This window comes from Rana temporaria, chromosome 1 (genome assembly GCF_905171775.1).
Source record: "Rana temporaria chromosome 1, aRanTem1.1, whole genome shotgun sequence".
NCBI classification, from domain to species: domain Eukaryota; kingdom Metazoa; phylum Chordata; class Amphibia; order Anura; family Ranidae; genus Rana; species Rana temporaria.
The window spans coordinates 236,985,364-237,003,279 of NC_053489.1; the positions used below are offsets into that span (position 1 = coordinate 236,985,364).

The following is a 17,916-nucleotide window of genomic DNA, read 5'->3' on the forward strand; positions in this document are numbered from 1 at the left end:
GGCTCAATATATTTTTACCTTAAAACATTCTCTGCATTAAGGTAAAAAACCTTCTGGTTGCAGCTTCCCCCCCAGCCACCCCCTTATACTTACCTGAGTCCCATCTCAAGCCAGTAATGTGCATGAGAACAGCGGCTCTCCGAGTTCTCTCTCTCCTCATTGGCTCAGACAGCAATGGGAGCCATTGGCTGCTATCAATCCCAGCCAGTGAACCAATGAGGATAGAGCAGGGGGCGGAGAATGGAATGTGTGAATGGACACACAGAGGGCAGTTCAGAAGTAAGCCCACTTGAGTGCATTCATATCAAGAGGCTTGCTATTGGGGGAACTCGCCAGTCATATAAATGCATTGCTGCCTTATTGCTTATCAGAATGGAAGAGACATTTTTATATTAAAAATGTATTCGCTAAAGCATAAGTTAATGTTTAGTGATCTTGCCCATTAGAGTTATAGATAGTTGGCAATGCTTCAACAAAAGCTACAGGCTAAAATCGGGCAAGTATTTCTATGAGATAGTTGGGTTGCAAGAACAGCAAAACCACACATGTTCAACAGTTCAAGCAGATGTTTACTGGGTATGCATTTTCCTAGGAATGCAATACAAATATATATCATCCCTTCCTAGCCACATATTTCCAAATAACACAAACAAGCTTTAAGAGACCATGAATGTGCCTGTTTTCTCATAATGAGATTTTCCAACTTTCCAAAGAAAAAGGAATGGTCTTTTATTGGAGCATTCCTTGTATAAAGCATTAAATAAATCATGGGTGTCCAATTTTCAACCTTCCTGGGCCACATCGGAAGAAAAGGAATTTTTGGCCCGCACATAAAATACACTAGCAATAAGGATAGCTGAGAAGCAGAAAAAGTCGGACAGATCACAAGTTATTATTGTAGATAACGTGCCTATCTTAGTAATAAAACTTCACTTTTTTTTGTATTTTTTTTTATAATAAAAGTAAAAGAGGGTAACAGTGATTAGTGCTATAAAACTGCACTGATTACTGTGTAAATGTGACTGGCGGGGAAGGGGTTAACACTAGGGGGCGATCAAGGGGTTAAATATGTTCCCTAGTGAGTGATTTTAACTGTAGGGGGAGGGGACTCACAAAGGGAGGAGACCGATCTGTGTTTCTCTCCTCTGTACTGGGAACACACATCGGTCTCCTCTCCTCTGACAGGACGTGGATCTGTGTTTACACACACAGATCCATGGTCCTGCTGTGATCACGGGCATTTGTAGGTGCCCGGCAGACATCACGGCCGCCGGGCACGTGGACCGAGCGATGCGGCAGGTGCGCGCACCCCCTAGAAGGCCAGGACGGGAGAGAAGGTTCCTGCCGACGTCATTTTACTATGGCTTGGCAAAGAACTAGTTAAAGGGGTTGTAAACACTCCTGTTTTTTCACCTTAATGCATCTTAGGCATTAAGGTGAAAAAACACCTGACAATTACCCAGCCCCCTGTTTTATTTACCTGAGCCCTCAAAAGTCTGAACGTGCTGGAGCTTTGCCTGGGGTTCTCGGCTCTTCATTGGATAGATTGATAGAGCGCAGCCATTGGCTCCCGCTGCTGTCAATCAAATCCAATGACCCCGGGTGTTGGGGGCAGGATCGAGTCCTGCATTTGGCGGCTATGGACGCCGAAGGCTGGACTCGGGAGCGCGCCCGCAAGGTGACCCCCTTGGGAGAGTTCTTCCCAGAGGGGGGTTATCTAATGCGGTGAGGAGCCGACATAGCCGCTGAGGGACCCCAGAAAATGGCGTTCGGGGCCACTCTGTGCAAAACGAGCTGCACAGTGGAGGTAATTATGACATATTTGTTATTTAAAAAAAAAAATCAAGCCTATAGTGTCACTTTAATGTGCATAGGGTGTGCCCAGGCACACATGGCGAACCCTGTGCGCATGCCTATGCCCTGTATACAGCAATCAGTATATTTTATCTATGGAGGTTAAATGTAACATTAGCTGTTTTAGATCACGTCACAAACTACTCTAACCATAATAGAGATGAAAAATGCTGACATTTCTGTAGAAGCTTATTAAGGTCTACAGTGCTGATTAAAAAAGTAAAATAATAACATTTTAAAACGCTGGGATACTGAATATCAAATTCTGTTTTAATATGTAATCTACACGTGCCTTACATATTCTGTATTTGCTGAGCTGCTAATACACATATATGTTATTCACAGTAGTGCTGATTATTTGAAGAGCAGCATTTAACGTATCATTTAATTACACAGCGAATAATGTAACATATTTAAGCAGCACACAAGAAATGTGCGGCGCACGCAGACAGAATCACACACACAGTTAAATCCCAGAAGCCCTCCCCTTTCGTGTGGTTGACGTCTCCCTGTAGGCTGCTCTCTCATTTTCTCTCTGCCTTTTTTCCAAGACAACCATTCCATCAATCGTGAAAAGCCACAGAACACAAGCCTTGCCAAACAGCAGTGTGTGTATAAGAACCCTGTTCATTCATCCACTGATGTATGAGGGAGATTTAATGTATGTCTCCATTGGCATCACCTGCGTTAACCACCGTCTGATCACGGAGTTTACCCGCTGGCTGATGAAATTTTTCTACACCAGGCCCTGGAAGGATATGCCCAGCACGTTGCTTGCAGAGTAATTCCTGACAATTACCATCAACTCACTACTACTTGACTCGCACATCAACAAGTTTTAAGTAACCCTTCCCTGACTTGATGACTGTGAGGTGACATTCAGAACACGAAGAGTTAACGGTTCCTTTGCACATTAAACCATAAAGCGTTTTTTTTTTGATAATACCAAATAACCGACGTTTGTTATTTGCTGCCTGTTTATTTAACTCGTCTTAGTAAAGCTAGCTGCAGATAGTGGGATGTGAACTCACATCTTTATTACGGAATATTTTTTCCATGTCATTTATATGCACTCTCAGATATACTGTATCTTAAAGTGTATTTAAACCCAAAGACAAACATTTTTATACATTGCAGTTTACCAATCCTTACATGTGGTGGCTGCATTTGTTTTCTTTTGTTAGACTTTTTTGTTTTTTTACCTTTATTTTCACCTGGTGATCTGTCCAGTAACACACTTCTTGTCTTAGGGTGTCTCCATTCTGGATGGAAGAGCAACAGAGACACCTTTGGACAGCAGCACTGCCAGCCTGCGAAGAGGGTAGTATTAGATACACTAGCAGATTTAGATGGACTTGACTAGCAAATTAAAGCCGAACTCCAGCTAACACAGATACAACAACATTTTCTTTTGGGATAAAGGTTTTACATAAATAAATAAAAGCACATTGTAAGCACCCCTGTCAATCTTAAATGGTTTGTCTCAACCTTCCAACTGCCAATTTTACTATTTGTCTGTTAAAGGAGGTTGGAAAAATAACAGACTTCTTGGCAGGATCAACAGGTGAAATTAAAGAAAACAAAAAACAAACAACCACCACATCTAAGGTTTGGTAAGCTGCAATATATTACTTAGTGCTTGTGTGTTTAGACATGCTTCAATACAAATAAAGAAGCTGGGGGACCAGGCAAAAACCTCAGTAACAATCAAAATCAACCACGTTAGTTGCACATCATCTTGTGTCAATGGGCACCTTAAATCAAAGGGCTGCTTTCCATTAGATGTTTTCTCATAATAATCTTTAAAGCGGGGGTTCACCCTAAAAAAAAAAAAAAATTCTACCATGCCATCCAGCATACTAGCGCGAGCTACAGTATGCCTTTATTTAATTTTTTTGCGCCGTACTCACAGTTTAATCCCGTAGTTAAGTTTCAGACTCCCCGCGGGGAGTAGGCGTTCCTATGCAGAGGGGAACATGATTGACGGCTGGCTATGGCACGTCACGCTTCCCAAAAATAGCCGAAATAGGACTTGGCTCTTCATGGCGCCTGCGCAGTCAGCTCCTAGTCTGTGCGCAGGCGCCGTATAGCGCCGTGAACAGCCGAGTCCTACTCCGGCTATTTTCGGGAAGCGTGACGCGCCATAGCCGGCCGTCAATCATGTTCCCCTCTCCCGCGGGGAGTCTGAAACTTAACTACGGGATTAAACTGTGAGTACGGCGCAAAAAAATAAAAATAAAGGCATACTGTAGCTCACGCTAGTATGCTGGATTTCATGGTAGAAACTTGTTTTATAGGGTGAACCACCGCTTTAAGACCCAGGAAAATAAATGATGGTTTGCAGATTGACAGAAACCATTTGAAACTGTACGCATACATTGGTACATTCAGGAAGGCTCCTATTCACTTCTATGGTGAGCCAAATCTGTCCCCAAGAACCATACAAGCTTCAGGTGCCTACCCAAACAGCCATATCATAATGCTCTGGTGACTCACATTGGATGCAGGTGCAGGCATTGGGAGTGTCTGTCCCAGATCCATATACACATATAGAGAAGGAAAGATGGAAAAAAAAATCTGAAGAAACAGCTCAGGTATAAAAAGATGAAAGCAGCTTCAGCCCAACTTTCCCAGGTCATGCCTCTGACATGTTTCGCCCAGCCCACAGGCAGGGCCACCAATAAGGGCCCAGACAGGGGGCCCAGACAGCAGGGGGTTCAGTGAGGCGGATGGGAACACAATTACAGAACAATGCACTGTGTCTGTCCCTCCAGCAGCTGAAAGCTGGTTTTGGCCCCTCTCCTTCCTACCAGCTGCTGGAGAGAGAGACACAATGCATCCTGCCTGGTGTGTGTTCTTAATGGGTCTGAACGGCACATAGCTGTAGTTTGGATCCCGGAACCTTGGATGACTGGACCATCAGACGTTGCAATCTGCAAGCTGACTCACTGGTAGCAGAGGAGTTTCGGGAGAGCAGGACCGGGCGAGCAAAGGGGTCTCGTCACAGCATCGTTGTGTAATTGTCCTCCCGTCCTGCCACACTGATCCCCCTCCTTGTACTGCCTACATCTGACCCAACGCCCCCCCCCCCCCGCAGCACTGCCAGCTTCCCTTTTCCACCGGCTGCTGCAGGAATATGTAATTTACCAGCGCCCTCTTTTTATGAATAGGACACAGTGAGCGATCAGTAGAGATGGCTCCTGTGTCCATTCATAACTGAGCATAGTAAATCATGTTTACTATGCGTCGGTTTATGAATGAACAAGTGCCTCTGCCTCCGGTTCATTCATTCTTCAGTGCATCAGAGGCCACAGAGAAAGGAATTGAAGAATCTGTGTCCTCAATTCCCTTTCCTGTCTCAAAGGTGAGAAGTTAGAGATTTCAACCAACCCCCCTATTCAACAGTGTTGTAACAAATAAAAATTGTCAATTAAAAAAATATATATATTAAAATTGACAAAAACATATTTTTAAATTGGAAAAAATAATTAGAATTGTTTTACATTTTTGTAATTCAGGGGTGTGAAGGCCCTTTTAGGAAGGCTTTATGGGGCACCATGATTTCTAACAGCAGCCCTGCCCACAAGGTTTAGTCATTTGGATGGGATAAAACATGTCAGGGGCGTATACTGGTAGGGGTCAGGCTGAAGATGCTTTCATCTTTTCTTACCTGGGCTGTATCTTCAGAGTGCGGGGTTCCATATTTCCATCCCCATGAGCCAAATCTGTCATTACATTCAAAGAGGACCAACAATACAGTTCATTACGATGAACATAAAGAGGCTGATTTACTAAAAGAGTTACAAATATTTATTAAATAAATTGTGTGAAAAGCTAATTTCTATGCAGGGGTAAATTCCTGTGTCTTTTGAAATATATTGCAATGCTTACCCAGACTTTTGTGTGCAATAGTGGCATGGTGGGAGCAAAACAATATATTCCAACACATGCCATAGCACGGTTAAAAAAAATGAGCAGTCCGTGGAGAAGCCATTATTCGTCTGTGTGTGAACCCTCAAGAACAGCAACGATGGGGGCAATTCTGCAACTGCCAACATGCATATGATCATAGACTGTTAGTAATGGTATATGGTACATTCAGGCATGTTCCTGCATCCTGATGTTATTTCCTTAAAGGTGGAGCTATGTTCCTTGCATAATATACAGTAAGTTGGGAGGTAGGCCATATAGGTGTGTGAGACAACATTTTTAGTGACCATCCAAGGAAACCTTAGGCCGGGGGTATTAACTTTTTCAGAACTACCGCCTGATATTTTTTGCTAGCTTTGCATGATAAGAAAAATGGGATCCTAAAACAAAATAATATTTATGGCTAGTTGTGCTATATTCCATTCTTATCTCCTTTAGCTCATTTATGTGTGCATGTAAATGCCTGTGTTGTGCAGAAGCAAAACTTTATGCTTGTGAATACAATTGTGGTTTTGGTTTACAAATAGTCAGTTGAGCTGCAGTTTTTTAACCCCCCCCCCCCAACTATCCATCTGCAAGTTAATATGGCCAGCAGCCATGTTAGTACACATTGCACTGGTGCGGCAAAATTCATATAACAGTTTGAGTTCAGCAGGCAGTACTGCTACCCATTCAAGTGAATAGGTCTGCACCAAACCGTGAGCCAACCTCTTGGTTCATGGGTGCGACATGGAATTTCCATTTAAAATCCTCATTCGGCTGCAGAAAAGCAGTCATTCATTTTGGAGGTGGAAGTATCCCATTTTAAAAGCCTGGCAGTCATTGCCTTGCTGCCCTCTAAGAAGCAATGCACCATAAATCTCTTTTCAGACAGTGCTGCTCATGTAAATGAGCCCTTAGGAAGAATAGCAACATTAGACCTTTTTTGTCTGATGTTTATTTTATCTAAGAAGTACAGTTTAAAGAAAGCATTTGCATGGTAACACAGGCTGAATGAGATGGAATGCATAAAGCTAATTCCGGCTGAACAAAACTAAAAGTGTGTTTTTATCAGTGCATTCTTTCAGTTACTATTGCAGGATTTAGCATAAAGTTATGCCGCGTACACACGATCAGGCTTTTGCCTGGCCAAATCACATCAGAATTCCATCGGAATTTCCAATGAAAAAATTCTGATGGGGCTACACACGATCGGAAAATCCAATGGAAAAAGTCCATCTGACTTTTTCCATTGTAAATTCCGATCGTGTGTACGGGGCATAATTGTTTTTAAATGACATGTTTACAAGTTTGCTCTTTTTTTTTTAATTAAACATAGAGATCTGTAGATTAGCCACTAGAGGGAGTTATCAGTGTCTTAGTGCAATTGCTTTATCTCTCTCCATCCTGGGTGATTACAGTCACCCAGGAAGTACATAATCATCAATCTTAGGGAAGTCAACCACTCTTCACATCGTTGTATTTAAAGTGAACTCAGCTTCATATAATTCACTAAGTGAATATTCTGGTCTATTATGCCCTTTCTGAGCACATATTATCATTATGTAATTACAAATTATACACAAAAATGTATAACTTTATAAATTGATGATTCTGTATATCAAGCATATTTATCTATTATTAATTTTGATCAAAATAGCACTTCAAACACTGCATCCCCTTTAACTTTGTTGGTAGTAACTCTTAGTTTTGGTAATAGGGGTCAGAGAGACTGACCATAGACTGTATGTTCAGTGGTTAGCACTCGTGCTTTACAGAGCTTAGGTCCTGGTTCTGTTCCAACCAGGCAGACCTTCTGCGTGGAGTTTATATATAACTCATCTATTAATAAGAGCTTCCTAGTTTTGATACAATCCAAAAAGTTTCCTGTACTTTATTGGGCTTCTGAGTACATTGATTATATTGTGTGAGTCTTTATAATTGTGATGGGCAAAGGGCTCTGTATGCTGTAGCATAGGTTAGTGCTTTGTAAAATAAGACAAATAAACTGGACCATAGCTTTGCATTTTCACATTTTAAATTTGCCATGTCTATTATATACAGATAACTTTGTTCTAATAATCTAAAAACCTAGTTTGCATAGCCTTTTGCTGTTTTATACCCTATCAGGTCATTCCATATTTATTATTGAAATGTAAAAAAGCATATACTCGCAAAAAAATCACTAGATTTGGCTGTTTAGCGTGAATGGAGAAATCTCCCCTGCTATCTATTGTATCCTATTGGCTGTCTGAATATCCAAACAGCGACTACATTTGATGGATTCAGTCACTGTTTGGCCAACAGTTTTCCACCCACTTTTTTTTTCCATCCAATTTTCCACCCACTTTTTCATGTTAAAAGCTTTGGCCTATTCTGCTGGAATCAGATGGAATTTGAGCCATTTATGGTCAGCTTAAATTTGTGTCGTGCAACATACTGAATACCTCCATGTGTCAATTGCCTGTAGCCACCCTGGCGGTATGATTATGTCAGATTTTTGATGTTCAAAGCGGTACAATTGTTTTGCATAGAAATTTGGTGTTTTATATTATAAGCCTGTAATTCTTAGTAATAACACACTTAAATCTGTCCAAACAAGAGTCTAGTAGACATCCTGGGTATGATAAAGTTTGAAACACGAAATCATAAATTGTAATATAATAAATAAGTATAAGTAATTATAAAAAATAATATAATAATAAAAATAAAATTAATTTCCCCACAAATCGCTATCTCTCAATTCTATAAGTATTCTAATTTACTATCGCTGTTTTCTAGCTGGTCTAAAACCACTTTTGATATAAAGGGACACTTCTTGGTTGTCATGGACAATCTCAAGTTTCCAAGCAGAAAGAACAGTATACATAATATAAAACTGCATGCAGGGCACTGGACAAACCACTAGGGACAAAGGGGATGTGAAATAATTTCATATAGTAATGTAATCTGTAAGATTACAGTGTACTGTATGTATTATGAATTTTGTCATTTTTGAATTTGCCTCCAGGCTCCGCCCCCGTGCGTCGCAACGCTCACAGGGAACGGAGCCTGGTATACAGGGGCATCAGGCAGAGGACACAACCCACGGACACAGCGGGGAGACATTGCAGGATCCAGGAGACAAGGTAAGTAACCTGCACCAGGATCCTGCAACCCCGAGTGTGGCTCCGGGTTACCGCTAATAGTACTCAAATCTCACCCCGAGCCACACTCGGGAAAACCACCAGGGAGGTAAAAAAGTATTGTAACCTGTATGCCCATATTTGAAGGGAGTCCAACATGCATAGCACATATATTATTTTCACATGGAAGCAACAATTCTATGGATTTCATCTCTGTTTCCTCCTACAACCCCCATCTCCCATTCAATGCTTTGCTTGATATCTTCTTAATATAGTCAGAGTCAAATTCTCATTAGAATCTAATGCTTGCATGTTCATATCATTTTTTTAAAACACAAACATTTAAATTGCACCTAGCATATTGATAAAGATTGCACAATGCAAATGCTGCATTAAAAACCTCAATAGCATATTATAATTGCGTAAAACAAAATTATTTTATAAGCAAAGACATTTTTTTTTTATGTTTGATATACCTTTAAATACATATATACTGTTTAAATGTGTAAACCTAGAAGTGTGGAGTGGAGTGGACCTGAATTTTGCAGCTATATCAGAGATTCCATTTGGCAGTGTTCCCAGTCTGTTGCTATGGTAACCGGCATGATTTCCCTAACAGAATAAAACCATGAGATGAATATACAGCCCAATACCTCGGCACATGTTTTGCCCCTTTCATCTCCCTGCACAACACGTTAGACGCGTGAGTTTAGCTGAACCGAGGATGTGTAGCGGGATCTCATTGAATAAAAGTCGCAGATGTACAACATAAATTAGGATTCAGGGGTTTAGAAAAAAATATAATTTATAATAAAAATATTCCAAATATAATAAAAAAAATCAGAATTGATAAAACATGGAAATATTAAATGTAAACATTTGCGACGTAACCATTTGTGAGCTGATGAACTTACTCATTTTAACTGGTGGTTCATGTGTTCAAATTTGAACATTTTGTTAATCCCTAATGCATAATGATTTGCACATTTTGGGTATGGGACATCCATGCAAACCTAAAAGGTTAGGTATAGGTGGAATTGGGTGAAGAAGGTGAGTGATGCAGGTACATTTTATGCAATTCTTTGAGATTAATTTACTAGAAGAGTACATAGTACACTTAAATCACTAATTGCTCAATTATGTGAGATTTCATTTTTTTTTTATTTCTCTGCACATGATTCAGTGTGAATCCAAATAATTGCATTGTCCTTGATACACAAAATACAGCTAAAACATTTTCTTTTTCATTTCTCTCTTCTGTCTCGTGATACTAATATATTGATTAAAGGGAAAGGTATGCCCACTCCATTTTTGTAAATCTATTTTTATTTTAAATAACAAACATGTTATATTAACCAATGGGTTTGCACAAAGCAACCCCGATCCCCCTGGTCTAGGGTCCCTTCTCTGGTGCTCTTAGCTCCTCCACCTGCCTAAAGGCCATTTGCTATAGTGCACACATGCAGGCTCAATTCTGAGACTTGTTTTGTGTGTCCATTCCCTTCTGCTCACTACATGTGATTGGCAGCAGCAGGAGCCATTGGCTCTTGCTGCTACCTCAATCTCCAGTGTGGAGTCAAGAGAGCCGCTGCTTTCATACACAGTGCTGGATCAAGATTGGGTTTGGGTAAGTATAAGGGGGGGGGGGGCTGGGTGAGGAACTGCACACAGAATGTTTTTTAACCTAATGCAGAGAATGCATTAAGGTAAACAGCCTTCTGCCTTTACAACCACTTTAACAAGAACAACAAAATGTCTAATATCTAGGTAATCTCCAACAAATGAAGAGGAATGAATGTTGTTGGCAACATTGTCATTTATTTTATTATTCTAATTGGGTTATTTTTTGTTAAGAGATTACCTAGTCAGGATATGTTATATTTAAGTTTTCCAATAAAGCCTGGTTATATGTACATATGGCTTCTCCTTAGACCAATGACTCTCAACCTTACTAGTGCCGTGACCCCTTGATAAAATTTCCCAAGTTGTGGGGACCCCTAACTGTAGAATTTTAGTAGCGTGGGTCATCAGCACCCAAGGCAAGACAAGTAATTTGCGCCCCTAACCCATGGACATTTAGGGCTCCTTGAGTCCCTTCCACTCGTACAGTATTAAAAACCCTTATGGTACATTTTAGGATATACCACTCTCTGTATGTTCTCCTTTCTTTCCCTTTTATCTCTCTATCTTAATTTCTTGTTTTTCCCCCCCATCCCTCTCTGTAGCCATCTTTTCTGTTCTTCCTCTCCCTTTTTTATTTGTTTTTCCCCCTTTTTTCCTCTCCCTTACAGGTAGTCTATATTTGTATTCCCTCTCTTACTCCTTGGGGGTAGGGGGGTTGGGATGAGTGGCAGTGCTGGCCGGGGAGTTGGGATGAGTGGCAGTGCTGGCCGGGGAGTTGGGATGAGTGGCAGTGCTGGCCGGTGGGTTGGGATGAGTGGCAGTGCTGGCTGGGGAGTTGGGATGAGTGGCAGTGCTGGCAGGGAGTTGGGATGAGTGGCAATTCTGGTGGGGAGTAGGGATGAGTGGCAATGGTGGCGGGGAGTTGGGATGAGTGACAGTGCTGGCGGGGAGTTGGGATGAGTAGCAGTGCTGACGGGGAGTTCTGATCATCCAGCTTAGGTGTTCTTGATCAAGATCATCTGCTGATATGAGAACTGGAGTGGGGACTTTAAATGGCAATCACAGGTAGTGTTGCTCAATGTGTCTCCAGCTCTGTGGTGTCTCACAGCAGTGACACCTATGCCGAAATCAGAAGATAAGGTCTTCTCCAGCCCCTCCCACTTCACATTTCTCACCAGTCAGCTGACCTCTAGTCTCTGCTCCCCACCATGTCGTGAATTAAATGGGTGGCCGAGGGCTCCATGAACAGCCCAGCTGGGCGGCTGCGAAAAGGTTGTGAGTGCTGCGGGCTTCAGGAACCGCCCAGGATTCGGTGACCCCTAGAAAATCGTTATTTGACCCCCAGGTTGAGAACCACTGCCTTAGACCTTTCCTTGGCTTGTGTGTTGACCGGTTTGATGTCAGAGTTATACCAATAGGGTTCTAACTGACTGATAATACTCAAATGTTATTTGGCATAACTGGGTCCAAAAAGGGTCCAATTACAGAGACTTTTAAATGCAAATTTAACACAGAAGATCTATGTATGATTGTAAAGATCTAGTATTGTATCATTAAGGGTTGGAGAAACTACCGCTGACGCTGATCCAAACTCCCTGTAAACTCTCCAGTCTAGAATTGGTGATGTCAGATGCACATTAGGAGTCATCAGGATTATCACCAGCCACAGATCCACCTTGCATTTGTTAAGCTATCTCAGCAGTGTAGATTTATTGGCCTTAAAACTTCTGCAATAGGCAATGCATGCTAAATTAATCCAGCATGAGTAATACAGTCTTCCTGGTGTTGCACCCTCTTAGATAGGTGCTAGGATAGCTACATTTAGTTCTGGGCTCACTTTAATCAGTGTAGCTGTGTGGGATTATTCAGGTCTGTTGTGAATTTCACTGGTTGGAGAGGTGACTTCTTCCCCCGTCTTTTTGGAAATGTTCTAGAAGGTAGTGGGCAGGAATGCTCAAATCAGCTGCTGAATAATTATGCAGCCCTGGCCAATCACTGAGGAGCCCAGATGGTAGCTGGGAGTGTGTATAAATTCTCTGAGGTCTAGAGCAGAGTTGTATTTTTTCTGAGGAGGAGAGCACAACCTTGGGGGGCTGTGTGTCCCCTAGGCAAGCCTTCCATATGTCTGTGATTCACAGAGGTCACAGGTGGGCGAGCTGGGGGCCTAGTCTATTGAAAGATTGTTGATGCTGACTAAGGGACACTTTTTCCAATTATCTAAGGACATTATTGAGTACAGGCTGGTGTGAGAGATCATTGAGACTGTGTGCTACTGCCATCCCTCTTGTGCTAGAGTTAGTTTGGTCCAAGTGGGACACTGTGGGGGTTATTTACTAAAGCCACTAATCCACTTTGCACTACAAGTGCAAAGTGCACTTAAAATTGCACTGAAAGTGCACTTGGAAGTGCAGTCGCTGCAGATCTGAGGGGGGACATGCAAGAAAAATAAAAAATATAATTTTAGCTTGCACATGATTGGATGATAAAATCAGCAGAGCTTCCCCTCATTTCAGTTTTACCCCTCAGATTTGCAGCGACTGCACTTACAAGTGCACTTTGCACTTGTAGTTTGCACTTCTAGTGCAAAGTGGATTTGCTTTTAGTAAATAACCCCCTGTGTGTAGTGTCCTGAAGAGTTCAGTCCATTAACTGCTTGTAAAAAGACTCTGCTCAGATCCTTAAGAAAAAGTTTAGCATCCTCAAGTTGCTACAACAAATCTCAGTCCACTATTTGTTGCAAGCAAGGACTCTTTACTCACATTATTGTTCTGCTAAATCTCTTGCAACAGAGTCAGTTCTACCTAAAAGAAATTCACTACTAAAGTGTTCCTAAAAAGCTCAGTCAAATATTTGCTGCATGCAAGGACCCTTGCTCATTTATTAAGAGAAAGTTTAGTGTCCTCAAGTTCGCTACTAAACTTTACTAGAGTTACTCTAAACCTATCCAAGTTCAAGTTCAAGAAAAAAAATACACCTAGACTGTTCATTGAGCCAAAGAAGTGAGTGTGCCTGGCTGCAAATCAAATACTGGGAAAATAACCCAGAGCATCTATTCAGCAGCCCCCGTGGGGGTGAGCGCTACACTGGGGCTGTAATAACCTTAAGCCTCGTACACACGATCAGACCATCCGATGAAAACGGTCTGAAGGACAGTTGTCCTAGGTTAACCAATGAAGCTGACTGATGGTCCGTCGTGCGTACACACCATCAGTTAAAAAAACGATCGTGTCAGAACGCGGTGACGTAAAACACAACGACGTGCTGAAAAAAACGAAGTTCAATGCTTCCAAGCATGCGTCGACTTGATTCTGAGCATGCGTGGATTTTTAAGCAAGTTGCCATTTTTTTAACTGAAGGTTAAATAACCTATGGCGCCCACACACGATCGGTTTGGACCAATGAAAACGGTCCATCAGACCGTTTTGATCGGTTTAATCTATCGTGTGTACGAGCCTTAATAGTGTCTTCACAGCTAAAACCTGATAAGTTGTGTAACTCAGGTTTGTAATTCTGCAAAAAAAAAATGCCAGAGTTTTATACATTTGTTTTAGGCCCCGTACACACGACCAGTTTCCTCGGCAGAATTCAGCTTCCGACCGAGTTTCTGGCTGAATTCTGCCGAGGAAACTGGTCGTGTGTACACTTTCGGCCGAGGAAGCCGACGAGGAGCTCGACGAGGAAATAGAGAACATGTTCTCTATTTCCTCGTTGTTCTATGGGAGCTCTCGGCCCGCCGAGCTCCTCGGCGGCTTCAGGGCTGAACTGGCCGAGGAACTCGATGTGTTTGGCACGTCGAGTTCCTCGGCCGTGTGTACGGGGCCTTAGGGTTATAGGGTAATTGTTTGCTTCAACACTAACAATTATGTAATAATATAAAATATAGTGATGGTTATTATTTTTTACTGACTGCTAGACCACCTCTTTCAGCACTTGCTTGAGGTAGCGGTGGTGGTGGAAAGGTTTAGAATTTGCACTAAGAATTTGCACCTTTGATTTAATAATACTTTGTATATGACATTGGGAGCTTTTATGAAGGGGAATCTGGATGTCAGTCCATAAGGATTTGATCATTTGTTCATTTATTTATTGATGTTTGTATATTTTGGGCATTCTTGCTATGCTGTGATGTAATATTTTTGATATACAGTAAAACTTTGGTTTGAGAGTAACTTTGTTTGAGAGTGTTTTGCAAGACAAGCTAAATATTTTAATAAATTTTGCCTTGATCTACAAGCGATGTCTTGATATAAGAGTAGCGTCATGTCACAACTGAGTATAAAAAAGAGGAGCCTCTAAGTGTAGCAATATGGTTACATTTAATGAAGGTACAACATTTAGCAACTTATTGCTACACTTAGAGGTGCCTCTCTTCTCTTTTATATCCTGTAAAAAAAAATGCTTTGATATACAAGTGCTTTGGATTACAAGCATGTTTCTGGAACAAATTATGCTTGCAAACCAAGGTTTTACTGTATCTTTGGAAAAATGACTAATACATTAACCATTACTTGTTCCCTGGAGTTAAACCATGAATTGTTTGCATTATGTATTGGGCTTCTTGCTAATGTGGTAGTGCTTATTCTTATGGACAAGACAAGATCTGCTTGTGCTGAGCTGGATTGTGTGAACAGCATACAGTATGTAATAGAGCTTTAGGTTTTACAGCCTGTGCTAAATGACTCCATCAAAAACATGTCACAGGTGCATAGCAACGTGCCCTTGTACACATGCCCTAAAAGAGTGCCTTGTACATTTTCTACAGTAAATGCAACAATATTCAAGCTCTTCATCTTGAAAACAATTCCCGCTGTATGTGGATTGTGAAAAAAATTACATATGGTTAGGCATACAAGAGGTACTGTAGCAGGCATAAGGGAGTTTTAGGCAGTCAAGAGTGAAAAAGGTTAAGAGAGCATATGACTGGCAATATACTTGAGAAGAAACCAGAGGTGATGACTACAGAATATAACAGTAGACAACAACAAAAGACTGTGATGTTCAGGACTGGAAAGTGAGGGAGCTGCCCTTTCCACTTGAGTAGTAGATGGGCACAAATATGGGCAGGACCTGCAACCTATGCTGCCAATGTATTTCACAGCTCATGGGGGTGCACTTTGGCACTTTCGCTCTGGGTCCTAAAACTGGCCATACACTGTTAGATTTTTCTTGTTCAGCCCTTCAGGGAATAAAAAACATAAAAGGAGAAAGCCCCCTTCTAGTTATTGTTTTTTGACAGCCAGAACGTGCGACTGTCACAGTACCCAAACAGTGGCAGCATCTGTTTGGATTTAATCACTGTTCAACTGACATTTTTCTGCCCAGCTGCTTTGACCACCCATGCCTCGAGTTTCATCCAGTTCTTCAGGAACCAGGTGTATGAAAATTATTCTTGTATAGCCAGCTTTAAGGACCTTGTCCCACTACTGGCGACATGTTACAGAAACACAGCGCATACCCAAGTATTTGTTAAATAAGTGATTTTTTTTATGGTTCACAATATTTTTCTTCTTACATTAACCTTTTACACAGTAGAGGTACTTACATGCCCAAAAGGATCCAGATGGTTGTTAGTGAGCTTTAGCTTTTGGAAAGAAACCAGTTGCCTCATCCAATGTGCACCAGTGGCAGGAGAGTCTGGGTGAACGTACAAGCGCCCAGGCATTGCCGGCTCAGCCTTACCAGTTACCGACCTACGGTATGAAAAGAAAGCATGAAATATAATTAAATAAGATTCCTTTTTCTCCATCCAAAGATAGACAATGAACCTTTCATAAGCAGAAATAGTCTATAAGAGAAGGGCAAAGGCATGGATTGGAAAATTCTACATTCCTAATTCCTTAAAACCAATTCCAACCAAATAAAAAAAAAGATTTGGTTGGAATTGGTTTTAAGGAATTCAGAATGTAACACTTGCGGGTTTTGCTTAGAATATAACAGCAAACAGTTAAATCCTCTCCAACAGGAGCAAAGACAAAAACCAAAATGCATTTTCAGTAAAGTGGGGAAAGGTTAGATCTCCTGACCATGTATTTATTCCTATCTGTGCCTTCTACTCCCTTCCATATTTCTAAGATGGGAATGAGGGACACCTATTAGCAATAGCAAATGTATGTAGGCATAGGACACAACCCCTCCCATGCCCTCATTAAAGGAGTACTGAACAAAAAAATGATTAGTTAAACCCAAAAGTACCTTTTTTACCACTACTTTTCCTTTATATTGGCCTTTAGAATTTACAAATGCAAGGTTTAGAGCTGTAAAATGCTTTTTGATAGATAAATAGTGCATTTTACATACAGCTTTATAGATGTGCATACACTGTGTTTAAAACTTCCTCTTAAATAGACTTTCAAAGGTCCTAAGACTCTTAATAGGTGCTGCCATCTTGAATGTGATGTCAGCTACCTAGCAGACTCAGTGCTTTAACTCAAATCATTTTTTATAATATTTCCTTTGCCCCCCCCCCCCCCACAGCTACATAAACACTTAAATAAGAAGAGGAGGGGTGAATGAGCTGGGCCAGCACAGATGATAACTACACACCCCCAGAAAAGGAGAGGGCTAAGAAATCACAGGAGGGAGGGGAAACTGTGGCTGTGCTTGGGGGTTCCCTATGGTTGAGGTACATTGCAATAAAAATATTTATTTTATGGAAAGAAAAAGAGGCTGCAAGTAAATATTTTTAAAACAATAATTTTATCTGAATGTTTGCAAGTTGTTTATTTGGTCTATTTTAACATGTTAAAGCTTACATAAGATTTTAATGATTGGGTTTACCTAAGCAGATTACAACCTGTGACCTCACCAGACAAGGACTAGTAGCAGCCTACACCCTACAAATGAAATACCCACATAGAATAAAACAAACACAGCCACAAAACTCATTATAATCAACAAATATGGGGCATACCACCTGAATGTTATGAGGCAGGGTCTGATGTTAATGTACAGTATGTAAAGTGCTGCATTAATTGTCAGCGCTCTAAAAATACCTATAATAAAAAAAAAATCATTCAGGATGCATCCATTTTGAATAAATAGTTGCTGTGCCCAAACTAGAGGCAAGAGTCAAGATATCTCTATAATCTGTGCAACATATTTATACAGCTATTAATTTTCCTCTACTTGTTGATCATCAACAGCTGCAAGAATAAGGCAGGCCATACATAGTTCAGCAGGAACCAGCTGAGATTCGCACCAGGTATGGACTGGCTGAATGTACCAAGTTGATCAATCGATCAACTTGGGTACAACCAGCAGGCCAGGTTTTACCCCCGATTATTGCTAGCAGCTGGTATAGCCGATAATCACTGTCTTTTCCCGGCAGGGATGGCTTCCCCTGCCGGAAAAGATAATGGTCTGGCAGGAGGGATTCCCCCATTAACACTGTCCGTGGTTGCAGGAA

The 17,916-nt window shown here is 41.3% G+C and overlaps 1 protein-coding gene across 2 annotated transcripts in view; it reads right to left on the reverse strand.

The window, feature by feature from the left end:
* The window catches only part of TBX5 (T-box transcription factor 5), an 89,655-nt gene that overhangs the window by 40,642 nt on the left and 31,097 nt on the right, over nucleotides 1–17,916 (reverse strand). The window contains exons 5-6 of one of the 2 annotated variants that reach the window (XM_040351911.1): nucleotides 16,054–16,201; nucleotides 3,057–3,164 (exon numbers count right to left, since the gene is read on the reverse strand). In XM_040351911.1, the coding sequence (XP_040207845.1) occupies nucleotides 3,057–3,164; nucleotides 16,054–16,201 (256 nt within the window). The remainder of the gene's footprint in view (nucleotides 1–3,056; nucleotides 3,165–16,053; nucleotides 16,202–17,916) is intronic. The other variant, XM_040351912.1, reaches the window with a different exon arrangement.